General features: G+C 35.7%; 3 protein-coding genes across 9 annotated transcripts; 2 read left to right on the plus strand and 1 right to left on the minus strand.

Annotated features, from left to right (window-relative positions):
* The first annotated feature begins 11 nt into the window (after window positions 1-11).
* Window positions 12-3,116, plus strand: LOC105124529 (Ribosomal L18p/L5e family protein). 7 transcript variants are annotated; one of them, XR_842070.1, is made up of 2 exons: window positions 12-251; window positions 2,379-2,527. XR_842070.1 is itself a non-coding variant. In XM_011024576.1 (2 exons), the coding sequence occupies exon 2, from the start codon at window positions 2,554-2,556 to the stop codon at window positions 2,896-2,898; it is 345 nt and encodes a 114-aa protein (XP_011022878.1). In that variant the 5' UTR covers window positions 47-234; window positions 2,548-2,553; the 3' UTR covers window positions 2,899-3,116. The 7 variants fall into 7 exon arrangements, 4 of the variants coding, with proteins under 4 accessions (XP_011022878.1, XP_011022880.1, XP_011022879.1 ...); XR_842071.1 differs by having other exon boundaries at window positions 12-234; XR_842072.1 differs by having other exon boundaries at window positions 12-199; window positions 2,379-2,393.
* Window positions 3,117-3,208: 92 nt separating this feature from the next.
* LOC105124530 (uncharacterized) lies at window positions 3,209-6,078 on the plus strand. Its single transcript, XM_011024579.1, has one exon. It carries the CDS (start codon window positions 4,940-4,942, stop codon window positions 5,867-5,869), a length of 930 nt encoding a protein of 309 aa, XP_011022881.1. The 5' UTR covers window positions 3,209-4,939; the 3' UTR covers window positions 5,870-6,078.
* A 3,380-nt stretch (window positions 6,079-9,458) lies between these two features.
* On the minus strand, window positions 9,459-12,262 carry LOC105124532 (RNA polymerase II transcriptional coactivator KIWI-like). Its single transcript, XM_011024580.1, has 4 exons — window positions 11,955-12,262; window positions 11,767-11,872; window positions 9,935-9,957; window positions 9,459-9,845 (listed from the first exon to the last, which is right to left on the minus strand). The coding sequence occupies exons 1-4, from the start codon at window positions 12,105-12,107 to the stop codon at window positions 9,789-9,791; spliced, it is 339 nt and encodes a 112-aa protein (XP_011022882.1). The 5' UTR covers window positions 12,108-12,262; the 3' UTR covers window positions 9,459-9,788.
* Between the last annotated feature and the right edge of the window lie 641 nt (window positions 12,263-12,903).

A 12,903-nucleotide genomic window follows, 5' to 3' on the forward strand; every position in this document is an offset into this window, starting at 1 on the left:
TGAAGTTTTAACCAAATTATCTCGGTTTTTGCATTTTTTTTAACCCAGTCAGACTGCCAGCCGGGCCGGATTGGGTTTTAAAACTATTCTCCCAGCCCCAGTCGCTCAGTTGGGGCATTTCCCTTCCCCTCGACGACAGCCGTAATCAACTAGCCTCCATAGTCTCTGTAAAACAGCACAAGCTCCCTTGCCTCCTTTGGTATCACCTTCCTTTTTTTCTTCTCTGCTCATAAGGTTTTCATTCTATATCTGTATGTTTAACTTTCCTTTTCTCGTTTACTGGCTTCCGTTATTAAGATATCAGCAAAGGTACCATCTTTAAGTGAAACGGGTTCTTGTTTTCATGCCTTAGAATCGCTTTATTGCTTCGAAATGAAATGGGTTTCAAGAGTTTTCTTCAATTTGTTGGAAAATTTTAGTTTTTGATTCTTTTGGATTTTGTTCCTGAGCATAGATTGTCTCTAATATGTGTTTTTTTTTTAATGATTTGGGCGTGTAAAGGTTTCTGCTTTATTTGTGTACTTTACGTTGGTTTCCTTCCTTCTAGTAGAACTATAAACACTCTATGCAACTGCAATGTGAGATTACAAAACTTCCATTTTATTTTATGTGAGTTGTGATGAAGTTATTGTCTTTCCATTGCATTGGTTGTTTGATCAGCAATGTATTCGATGATGTTTTAGGTTTTGTGGTCGCTGCTAATGTTGGAATTTTTTGGTCATTAAGTTTGTGTTTATTGTCTTAAAGACACCCGTTATTGTTTTAAGGATGATTTGCACTTGCAAGTCTTACTTTTTAGTTCAACCAGCAAAAAATGTGACAGTTTCCATTGATTCTTAACCATGAGATGTATAACACCCAAGGCCCAAAGCCATCCATTCTCATCAATTGCTTGAAATCCTCTTGATGATACAGTCCGAGTTTACTTTAGTGGAGAATACACATTTTATTTTGGCAGTGGAAAAAAGTTTGTTGCGCATAATGGTTATTTGTTGAATGTACAAATAGCTTATGGTCTTTTCTTTTAGAAGAGCAATTATACTGCAATTTCTGACCTGGATAATTCAAGTGGGTATTCTAACTCTTCTTTGACTGTGTACAGTAAAGCTTAGCTCATGATACTTTCCTTAATTACACAAGTCTGACTCAAGTAACATCTTTAAGGTTGTCCTTATGCTTCACAAGATGGTGGTAATTTGTTAACCAGTCTGGCACTCTCTGTTTTTCAATGGGTTGTTTCAATGTGCAAACTTTTGTCTTTTCTGGCATACTTGTTCAGTAGAAGGTATATAAGAGAAGAAAAAGATGGAGATTAAGCATGATCTAAAAGAACATTAAGTGAATCACTTAGGAATAGTTAATTGACTTATTTGATCTTTGGAGAAGCTTCTCTCTACTGGATTTTAGCTTGTGCAGCTTTTCCTGTTTCTCTGTGAGTCTCTTTGCATGTGCTTATTTAGAGCTTTGTGGATTTGTTTAGCTTTGACCTGTTTATCACATAGTAGTTGCAAGCTGCTGCTTTCAATAGTATGTGTTTCCTATAAATACAGTTTATGAACTGAATTTGTGTGTGCTTGCGTCTTTCTAATGAAGAAAGACAATTGGCCTGACTGATTTATTGTACTGGTTGTAGCTTCAAAAGTCTGACTTTCTAAAGCAAAATTTTACCAATCCTCTATTTTCTGTTCTCCTTTTTTTTTACCAATCCTCTATTTTCTGTTCTCCTTCATTCAACATGTTTATGCTGTATTGCTGTGTTGTGTATTGATTCATGCAACAGACAAAGTTAGTCCTTACTTGATGGTTCAACAGAAATGAAAGATGACAAGTAATTTATTAGCATGACAGTATTATTTAACAAGTGCTAAAGGGAAATTGAAGTGCTATACTGATTGAGGATTGGAGCAATGCATGTGAATATGTTATAGGAAGAACATGGAGAAATTAGGTTTAATGCCATATAGTTTCTCACTCTATGGGTTTATGGAAGTTGGAACCTGCATGTCTATACTACACTTAAAGTAGTTGTATGTACTTCAAATGATTTTTTTAGGCCATCCAGCTGAATCATTGTAGCTGGATACCTCCATGTATGATGTGGATGTTGCCCTTTTAGCTTAGAACATATGGTATCCATCATTTGAACAGTTGGTGTTCTCTGACTCGGGCAACATATTTGTTTGCCTAATAAGCTTTCTTATCCTTTTACACAATTTTGATTCTTGCATTTCATTCTACCACACTGGCTGGGATTTTATTTAAATACTGGGTGCAAGAGTTGTGTCCTTTTCTTCTCATAAAACCATTTGGTTTATTTATGAATGATACATGACCTTTTTGTTCCTGTACCTATGATTTTATCGGCTTTTAATTCACAGATACAGATGGTTCTTGCATTTCATTCTACCACACTGGCTGGGATTTTATTTAAATACTGGGTGCAAGAGTTGTGTCCTTTTCTTCTCATAAAACCATTTGGTTTATTTATGAATGATACATGACCTTTTTGTTCCTGTACCTATGATTTTATCGGCTTTTAATTCACAGATACAGATGGTTATTCCACCCCCAGTTAGGCCACCCAGAGTTACTCAGTTCCTGAAGCCGTATGTTCTGAAGATGCATTTCACAAATAAGTATGTGAATGCCCAAGTGACCCACTCACCAACTGCCACTGTAGCATCTGCTGCAAGCTCACAGGAGAAGGCCCTCAGATCAACCATGGAAAATACCCGAGATGTGGCAGCTGCTGCCAAGATTGGGAAGATACTAGGAGAGCGCCTGCTGCTCAAGGATATACCTGCTGTTACTGTTTTCCTGAACAGAAATCAGAAATACCATGGAAAGGTGAAAGCTGTGATTGATTCCTTAAGAGAAGTTGGTATCAAAATTATTTGAATTGTGGGCAAGAGAGTGTTACTGGGTTTGCATATTTGAACTGTAGTTCCAAGGGTTACTGGATTTGTCGGGATGGACTACTTGGGGAAAACAATGGAAAATGCACGGTGCTTTCGTTAACTGTTAATGAACCAAGTCCCTTGGTCATGCTTTCATAAAAAGTCATTCACAGACAGAATAAAGGCTTCAAGATAATTTTATTGATTAGACCTAAAAGATGTCCGTCCATCTGGTAGCAATGCCATGGTGATGAAAGGAAGTGCTATTGCAATGTGCACGGATCTGGCAAAAATGAGAGGCATGGTCACTACCTGAGATGGAAAGCCGAGATGGTTCTTGCAAGAAGTGGAATGCAAACTCTAAATGCACCAGGATTAAGATAGAAACAGTGACTCCATCTTTATATTGCGAGCATGACCTTTGTTGCCTTTTCTTCTTTTGCATACACTAGCGCTATGCGAATGCACTACTATTCTTCTTTAGTGATATTGCCTGTGCGATGGTGCAAAAGAAGAAGAGGGGAACAAATATAATGCTCTGAAATAGAAAGTCGGAGTCTATCCTAGTCGCTGGTGCAGTTGAAGTTTGTTTGCCATTTATTTTATGGTAGAAGAAAAAAAAAAAAAAAAAATTATCAAAAGATGCAAAGAGAGAAAAAATACAGTGGGGAGGGACGTCGATTCTGTTATATACAGGAGTTTCTAAACGTGCAAATTCTATGAAGTTATTGTTGGCGGATCACACAAATCTTATGAGAAATGCTTGATTTGTTGTTCATGCTTGTATTAAATCCCAATGTCGATCTTATTTCTGAGTTTTTCTCCCATTAATGCTATCCAAACAAAAGCTAGAATATTATCTCAACGCAAATCCCTTTTCCCAGTCCCGAAGGGAATGGATGCTAGCCATGAGTGCTTTTTGGATGATCACTATGGTCAGCACCAATAAGATGCCCTATTTCTTGCATAACAACTGATTCCTATTCTGCCGCATTAGCTTCAGAATTGACACTCTAATGGAACCTTACTTGTCTGCTTGATGGAATGCCATGGGCTAAAATCTCTCAAGGATCAAAGGAGGCTCTGCTGTTATTATGGGCCAATTAATGGAATCCAAATTCAGTATCTGATGCGGAACTCATAGCTAAGAACTTCTTGGAAAGCCCCACGATAGAACTGAGCTAACAGTTTTCCTTATGCTTGGTTTATGCACCCTGATTTTATGTTCTGTAGATTTATAAGGCGTGACTTTCAGCTTGTTCATTGTATATTATTCCAAATCTTGTTGGTTACAATCCCTACAAAACAGTAGAGGTCTGGTGTCATAAACCCCCCACATATTCATCATTGGCTTATAAAAGCCTCCAGCTTTTGTAGCCAAAAAAAGCAGGACCTCTCCTTTCCTCTTTATCTTCTCATATTCCAAAAATAACAGAACTTTCAAGGGTAATTATGTGATTAGTGAAGTAAGAGATACCAAAACATGAAAATCTGTGTACATTAACATGTGTATATATAGTAAACATGAAGGACTAATGGATAGTGACAATTTCTTCAGGTAGTTCTCCTATTTTGGGGCTGCCTTTTGATTACAGCCTCTAGCTGGAGAAATGTTCTAAAAGCTTTCCATGTCACCATCTTTCCTTATCGTTCTTCAACCGACAAACAGAAAATTTTCTGCATCCCATTTCCTGCAGGACCACCCCATTTTGGCTGCATTTTCAGGTTCTTTTGCATCATCAGAAACCGGTGATTGTGCTAGAGGTAACATGTAACATTTTTTACCACCAGTTTCTTCGACAAAATATCCAATCTTGCCACTTTCGGAACCATTGATCAATTCTTATGAAAGCTCTCTGATAAGGTAACATGCACGTAACAGTTTGTTCATGATATGGACAACAATTTTCTGTGTTTATCCCAAGGAGCCAGAAATATGTTTGTAGGGCAGGATAGAATGGGATCGCAATTTGTCTTGCATTATTGTTCGTTCTTATGCCTTTGAAATTGTAGTTTCACTCTCATTTGAGTTTCTTCGAACAATGTCTTTCCAATATCCTTTTAGAAACTTCTCAGTGGGAGCTTCCTTATCATCTGTACCAGAAAAAATACCATATGATCCATTGACAAGTACAACGCCTCAGAATACCGTCACGTGCGCCTACCAGGCTTATGTTGCAGGTTATTGGCGTAATCTCACGGTTTTTTGGTGCAAGAACCATATGAATCACACCCTCAACCTCATTATCAATAACCTTGAAGGTGAAGTTTGTCGCAATTGCAAGATTGACCTTAAGCCTTGGCTTTTCTGGAGCAAAAAAGGGAGCAAGTCCTTCGAGCTTGAAGGGTGCCAAGTGGATTTACATTGGGACTTCCGATCAGCTAAATTTGCTGGGAGTCCTGAGCCGGCCAGCGATTATTATGTTGCTGTAGTTTCAGATGAAGAGATTGTATTATCGTTGGGAGATTACAAGAAAAAGGCTTATAAGAGAGCGAATGCAAGACCACCACTTGTTGAGGCTATCTTATATTTGAAAAAGGAACACGTATTTCACAAGAAAACCTTCTCAACAAGAGCTAAATTCGACGAAAAGAAACATGAGCATGATATTATTGTAGAGAGTTCTACAGGAGGGCCAAGAGATCCTGAAATGTGGATTAGCATGGATGGAATCATCATGATTCATGTTCGGAATTTACAGTGGAAATTCAGAGGGAACCAAACTGTGATGTTGAGCAGGCAACCAGTTCAAGTGTTCTGGGATGTCCATGATTGGCTGTTTTCTGCCCCTGGCACTGGCCATGGATTGTTCATATTCAAACCAGGGGTTTCAGAATCAGAAGATGACAGGGATAGCAGCAGTTATGGTGCCCAGAGTGATACCAGTGATGGGAGTATGTATTTTTCAACCAGGAGTGTCTCAGCAACACCAGAATTCTGCCTTTTCCTTTACGCCTGGAAGATCGAGTAAGGTTTGTTGTAATATATGGAAATGGCTACATGACACAAGCGTTCTTATGGCTAGAACTTTCCCTGCCAGAAGAAGCTTAACCTGTAAAGTTAGTTACCAGTTATCTCCCTGATCTGAGCCCTTTTATGGATCTATATCAGACACATTATATTTTCCAGGTCCATTGTGGAAGCATAGTTGAGAATTTCAACATGCAGTTTTATCCACTACAGTTCTTTATATAGATCCTGAATTCATTTATTTTGATATAATTATCCTTCACTTAAAAGAAATATCATGTATAATAGACTTAATTCCATGTTAAATTATAGCTTCAAAGCATTCACTCAAACAAAGATTTTCAGAGAACCAATATGTTTTATGGTCAGTGCAACATTTTTACTGATAATTCCATCAGTCCAAGCAAGCTTTCAGTAACAGAGAAAATTATTGCCAACGAGCTTATAGGTCAACCGGCATCCATATACCCTTCCTTCCTAGAGGTCTTGGGTTTGATCTGCTCTCTCGTCACTGAAAAATATAAAATTTCATTCAATAAGCTACATCACTCAGGATATGGCTACCTTTTCAGGTCTATTTTGAAACACTGCGGCGAATACGACAACTGCATGCTTGTTTCGAGACCGCGCCAAACCATCCTCAAACCCAGCTGGGTTTTGTTGCAGGGTTTGGTGCTTAACACAAATATCTGAATATCCAACTGCAAAGTGGCTGTCTTTCTTGCATTAAAATATATCAGAAATCCGAGGGTAAATGGCTTGAAAAAACAGATCTCTGAAGTTTTGTTAAATCTCACATTGCATTACTAATGTTCTCCCACGATCCTGGCAAAAGAAGAAGGGAATCGTAAGCTGCAGAAATGGCAATTGCACGAGTACTTGCTTCAGACGGAAATTAAGGCCAGCAACGGTAGAAATCGCAACGAAATCTGGGCAAGTTTTTAAGGTCTATCCCTCAACAAATCTATCACCTGGCAACGGCTTAGGCTAGCTAAAATGTGAATTGCTCTGAACTATTGTTGGGAATTTAAAGCAACTCCTTTTCCACACTCATGTCCAGTCCTAATCTTAATTTCTTTTGACAAAGAAAATAGCCTCATGGTCAAGAAATTTTATTTTTCTTCCTTTTTGAGAGCATTTTGGAAATGCTAAGGAAACACAATATTTGACATTAGAAGTTTATCCCTCAAAACAAAACCCATTATCCAACTATAGTTGGTTGATTGAAAGATGAATATACACCCTATAGTTAGGATCAATAAATCTGTCAACCTATAATTAGGATTATTAAATCTTTACAGCTAATTTGACTGAAAATGTGGCCAAAAGTAGTGTTTCTTGTTTGACAAGGCTGGCTGTTGAAAGAAACAGGTAACTACGTGAGGGAGATGACTATGGCAAATGGGAGAGTGTAATGTCCATGTTTTGGCCATCGGACGCAAACTTAAACCCAAGTCTAACCCAAATTCAAGAACTCAACCTAATCTAATCTAATCTACGTATTTAAAGAAAATTTTTTTGCCAGAGAATTTATTTTCCCGTCTTCTCTTTTCCCTTCCCTGCCGTAATTTTTCTCTCAAACATGCATAGAGTTTGAAGAAACAAGTATCATGACTTCCTCTGTTGTTTTCGAATGGTGATTAAACATCGTATCTTCAATAGAATTTGAAAGGGGAATAATCGGTAGATGGATATGATAACATGTGGTTAAGGACAACCTGAATCGATTCATAAGAAGCATGCCATATAGGGTGATTTTGATATTTTGTGGATTAAAAAAGTGTTTTGGGATTTCATGATATATAACATGTTGATTTGATAATGGGATGATTTAAGATATTTAATTGATGTTTTAGGATGTTAGCTTGGTTTAAAATGAACGGATATATAAATTGGAGTTATGCTTCTTTTTTTTTTAAGGAATAAGTTGAATTTTAAGGATTTATAATTTTAAAATATTGAAAAATTAAGATTTTTGAAAACTCAATTAACTGGTTGATTTATTGGTTTGAACTAGTCGACTAATCGACCTAATGGTTTTGGTTAACCGAGTAGTGGGGGTTGATTAATTCTTTTAGGTTTAATCAATTTAAAAAATATTTAAGATCGATTGAATGGATTTATTTTGATTTTATAATTACATTTTAGTTTCTAATATCATAGTGTTAATTTTTTATGTTATCTGCTTTAAACTATTTTCTTCATTTGTTACAAGTCCTAATAATTCTTGATAATCTCTATTTTTATTTATATTTTTTATGTGAGTGAGATAATTTTTAATTATGTATAATATAAATAATTTATGTATATTAATTATATGATGAGTATATACAATATTTTTAAATATCTATACATGTTGATTTATTTTCTTAATACTTATTAGTTTCTTGAATTTGTATTCACATTCTATTAATTTAATTATATTTAGTATATTATTTGTTTGCTTAGACATACATATATAAATATATATTATGTCTGAATATCAAGATACTTGTTAAAAAATTTATACTATTAAGTAATCTATCTACTATATACATATGGCAATCTGTATTCCTAGTCAATGACAGAAGCATCAGCCTATAACATATGATTCTCTCGTAATTATTGAGGCTGCAAACCCATCTATTATCAAAATCTTAGGATCCAAAATTCAGTTCATGACAGAGAGCATCATGCTCTTATAGTCTGATCTGAAAGCAGATGGAATGAAAGAAAAATGGCTTCCCTAGGCCACCATGACCATAATTGTTCTTCAGTGTCTGGACGAAGAAAGCGAGTGCTGTTACATCAGTTGGACAAAAGTTATTAGATGATACTATTGTTTAATTTGTATTACATGCAAAAAAATTAACAAGGCGAGGAACATAAATTTGTAGAGTTTAAAATGAACATTTAGTATGTATTCCAAGAATAAAATTAAATATGTAGAATTACATTTAAATCGTCAAATATCTTAGCATATCTACTATCATAAACTACGGCTACACTCCATTAAACCAAGAGGATTGTGAATTTGGGATATTTCATCTCCCCTTTTAGAGGGGAATGAAATGTAGCTAGTTAGAGAGGGCGGCGACTTCCATCCTTGGATATTTTTGGAAGCATTTTTTTCATCTATTTTCGTTGTGTTTTTTTTTTCTTCTTTTTTTCTTTGGCAGACCTGGAAAACTATTTAAGAGAACCTTGCAAGACTTTCATCTTGATGGAGGCGAATGCAGTTGAACATACAGGGAAATTCTTGCAGTAAGCATTGATGTTCATGTAGTCATTGCAGTTACAAGATCCCCATGATATAAACTTACCAACTTGATCTCTTTTCTACTTTCAACTTCTCTTGCACGGTACGAGCCACTCAACTTTTCTGTAATCCATCATTAGTGGGAAATCATTTTTCACTATGTTCAGAATCAACTAACAAATAGATCATAGGAACCTACAAGATGATTTTATCTATTCAATCAATTATTCAAGTTATTATTCTTGTAGTAACACCTGAGTTGATGATATTAATTCTCACAGTTACTCTTCCTTCAAAAGAAACAGAATACCAAAATCAAGAAAGCAATAGGCATCATTTTAAATGGAGTAACTTCACCAACTCACATTGCCATAAACTAAAACAAGAGGAAGGGTGGAATAGAAAGTTTAAGCCATTAAACCATCCTGCTAGTCAAATCCTCTGAACAAAAGGCTTGTTTGCACTAACATTACTATGCCAGTAATTGTGCTGCATTGCTAGGTGTTCCCAAGATACCATTTATACACAAGACAAGATATTCAACCACATCCAAAAGAAGAAAACATGCCCACCTACGCCATTCCAGTTTTCTAGAAACCAAGACCAAAACCGAACATCCTCGTATCCTTGAGACTACCATTTGTTAGCAAAATCAACAAAACTACTCATGTCCTATGATGCCCTAAGAATGACCAAGTGCCTTGTCAATTTCTTCCACATGATCACGGAGCATGTTCCACTGCAAATGAACAAAATTAAGTCATAATGACTAACATCGCTTCTGAATCCATAACCATCACAAAAAAGCATAAAGTTTGAGACATGTACCTGATCCAATGATAAGGTAATACCTGGAATAAAAATACAAGCATGCAATGTTAGAAGGCACAAAAATAGAAAAGAGAACAAAGAAAAATAAATAAAAACCCTTTTCCCACTCCCTGACCCAAGTGCTTTGACGTGCAAGCCAAACTCAATTCTACTGTTTGGACTTCGCAAAAAGAGAAAAGCACTTTAAGCATGGTAAGCAGATGATGTCTTAATTCCAAACTGGCAAGATCTCCAAGGGAGATATGAAAACAAGGGGCAACAATTACCTAGGCATGCATATACCAGCATGAAAAATATTCCTCTGCTCACGATAAATGAGCCAAGCACCACCACCACTAACCTAGCACTTCATCAAACATGCTTTCCCCTTATCAGAACAACAATTCTAAATTACAATTAAAAAGTTAAAATTTTTAAGGCTCCTGAAGGAAAAAAACCAGCCAGAAAATCAACATAAGAGATCACAAACAGCATAAAAACAAAAAAAGTTCAATTCAGTTTCATAAACTGAAAACAGTTTCAAGTCTCTAATTACACAGAAAAATGGAAATAGAAACAGACACGTATGACTTTCACAGTATAATCTCCCTGCAGATATGACAAGAAGTAGGCTTTTTTAAAATTCTGGTTCTTATGAAATATGTCAGCAGAGTTCAGCACTGAAATGAAAATGTTATTGAAAACTTGAATGCTGGTGACTTTGTAGCTTCATTCACCCTAATAGTTGAATCCTTTCCCTACCAATTTATTAAAAAACAATGATTGCGTTGGCCTATCCCAATTTTAATGGAAAGAAAGACTCAATTCACCTAGGCATGTGTGTGCATTCACCCACCCTGTTTTGTTTCTCCGACAATCATCAAGTAGCTCATCTTCCAAGAGAAGGGGAAAAAAGCTTTCCACACATGCCCATATACTATCATCAAACATTCTGCTTTCCCCTCAATACTTAGAGAGGAAAAGGTCAATTCAATTTGCTGACTGGCTTTATATTTCAAAAAAACACCTAAGATCATTGCCACTTACATCAAACCAGTGGCATGGATCATATGGGCCTGTCTAGGCAGGATGGAAATCATGGCCCAAGATTATCTATGTTCTATACTGTAATAAAGAAGACAGCATTTCAAGAAATACCCTCATCATTGGGAAGTAAACAAGAACTCACAACAAGCACTTTATCATTAGCCTCAACCATGTCAGAGGTTGAGGAACTGAGACTCAAGACAAGTATTGTAACACCAGCATCATGCTAGAAAGGTGCACTATCCATTTTTGCCTACTTCAAGATCACAAAAGGGAAAGAAAAAACTCCTCCCAACCTTTTCAAATTACTCATCATCTTTATGCTTGCCTAAATATATAGGAATGGGTACTCTATTGCTTCCGATCATTTCCATCTCAACAACAATAGCACATTCACATCCATTTCTACAGAAATTGTTAGATTCAGTTCGAAAACTGATTCAGACATTGGCAAGGACAAAAAAAGAATAGTTACGCACTACAACAACATACCTTCTCTCAATCTCAACGATCCTCTCTTTCATGAACTAAACAACAATGCTATGAAAGCTAAATCAAACTAACCTAGTTTCTTTTCCCTCCACTTCATTGACACTATCCTTCACTTCAAAACCTAGATATACCACACAATCAAAACGTTTACTCCTTTTCTTTTCCAAGTAAAACCAAACAAAACTCCGGAAAAACAAAACCCCAAAATGAGTAAATAACATCTGATCTTAAAACCCTAAAATAAAAAAACCCACATCATAAAAACACTATCAACAAACAAACAAAACATACAAACACATCTAAAAAGATACCTTTTTTTCCAGGGAGAAGGTTGCCATCTTTGGGATAAAACTCACGAATATCAACATTAATCTTTCCTCTCCAGTTCCTGACTGTCACTCTCCTATTCCTCCCTATCTACGCAAAACAAAAGGAACCCACAATCATTTTCAAAACCCTCAACACATAGAACAAATGCGTTAAACGGTTAGGAACCTACCTCACAAACAACAATTTCATCAGAGTTATCAGAGGATGAGTTGTCAGCCCTGGTGGGTTTCTTGGCCGGTGGTTGTTGACCATAGTTGTCATCAGCCCCACTCCCTTCCTCCTCCATTGCTGCTGCTGCTCTCTTTCCTCCTCTTCCGGACATTTCTTCTCTCTCTGTGGGTGTCTCTTACAGAGCAGGAAAAAAAAAAGTACAGGACCACACTACTACGACAGTTTTGACGTCCCTTGGCTTCTTTTGGGTTTGGTTGGTCTTTCACGGTGCTGTTTGGAATCCAAACCCATGTTTTATAAAAAAATTAATTTTTATTTTATTTTTTATATACTAATATTAAAAAATATTTTAATATATTTTTTAAAAAATATTTTAAAAATAATTATTTATAAATATTCTGTTAACGGGTGGAGTAAATTAGTGAGTTTTGCAGTGCTTTTAGTTTTGTGCTGATAAAAAATCTTTTAGCCTAATCTTTAGCTTTTGAACTTCTTGATTTTACATTTAAATTATTTTACTAGAAAACATTTTCATGTAGCTATTTGGTTTTAAAATTATGTAGTTTGATTAATTAAACAAATATGCTAAAAAAATAAAGTCACATTAATCACTATAAAAAATAATATAATTAAAATAACACTACTATATCTTTTGATTAATTAAAAAAAAAAAAACTGAGATATCATGATATTACAAAAACTCTCCTCAAATTTAAATGGATATTACAAAAATCCCTTTTTATATTCAAAGTACCCTTAATATTTTTTAATATTTTCAAAATTTTCATTAATTACTGCAATTTTATAATATCTTAGGAAAGTCATTGTAATTTACTCCTTTTTTTTTCTTTTTTTATGGTTTCCTCCTAAGAGAGGCAATGTCACCATGCATCACTCTTTATCACGCAAAATAATTAGTCCCTCGCAAGAAAAAAGCATTCCATACA

This window comes from Populus euphratica, unplaced genomic scaffold, assembly GCF_000495115.2.
Source record: "Populus euphratica unplaced genomic scaffold, PopEup_1.0 scaffold35.1, whole genome shotgun sequence".
NCBI classification, from domain to species: domain Eukaryota; kingdom Viridiplantae; phylum Streptophyta; class Magnoliopsida; order Malpighiales; family Salicaceae; genus Populus; species Populus euphratica.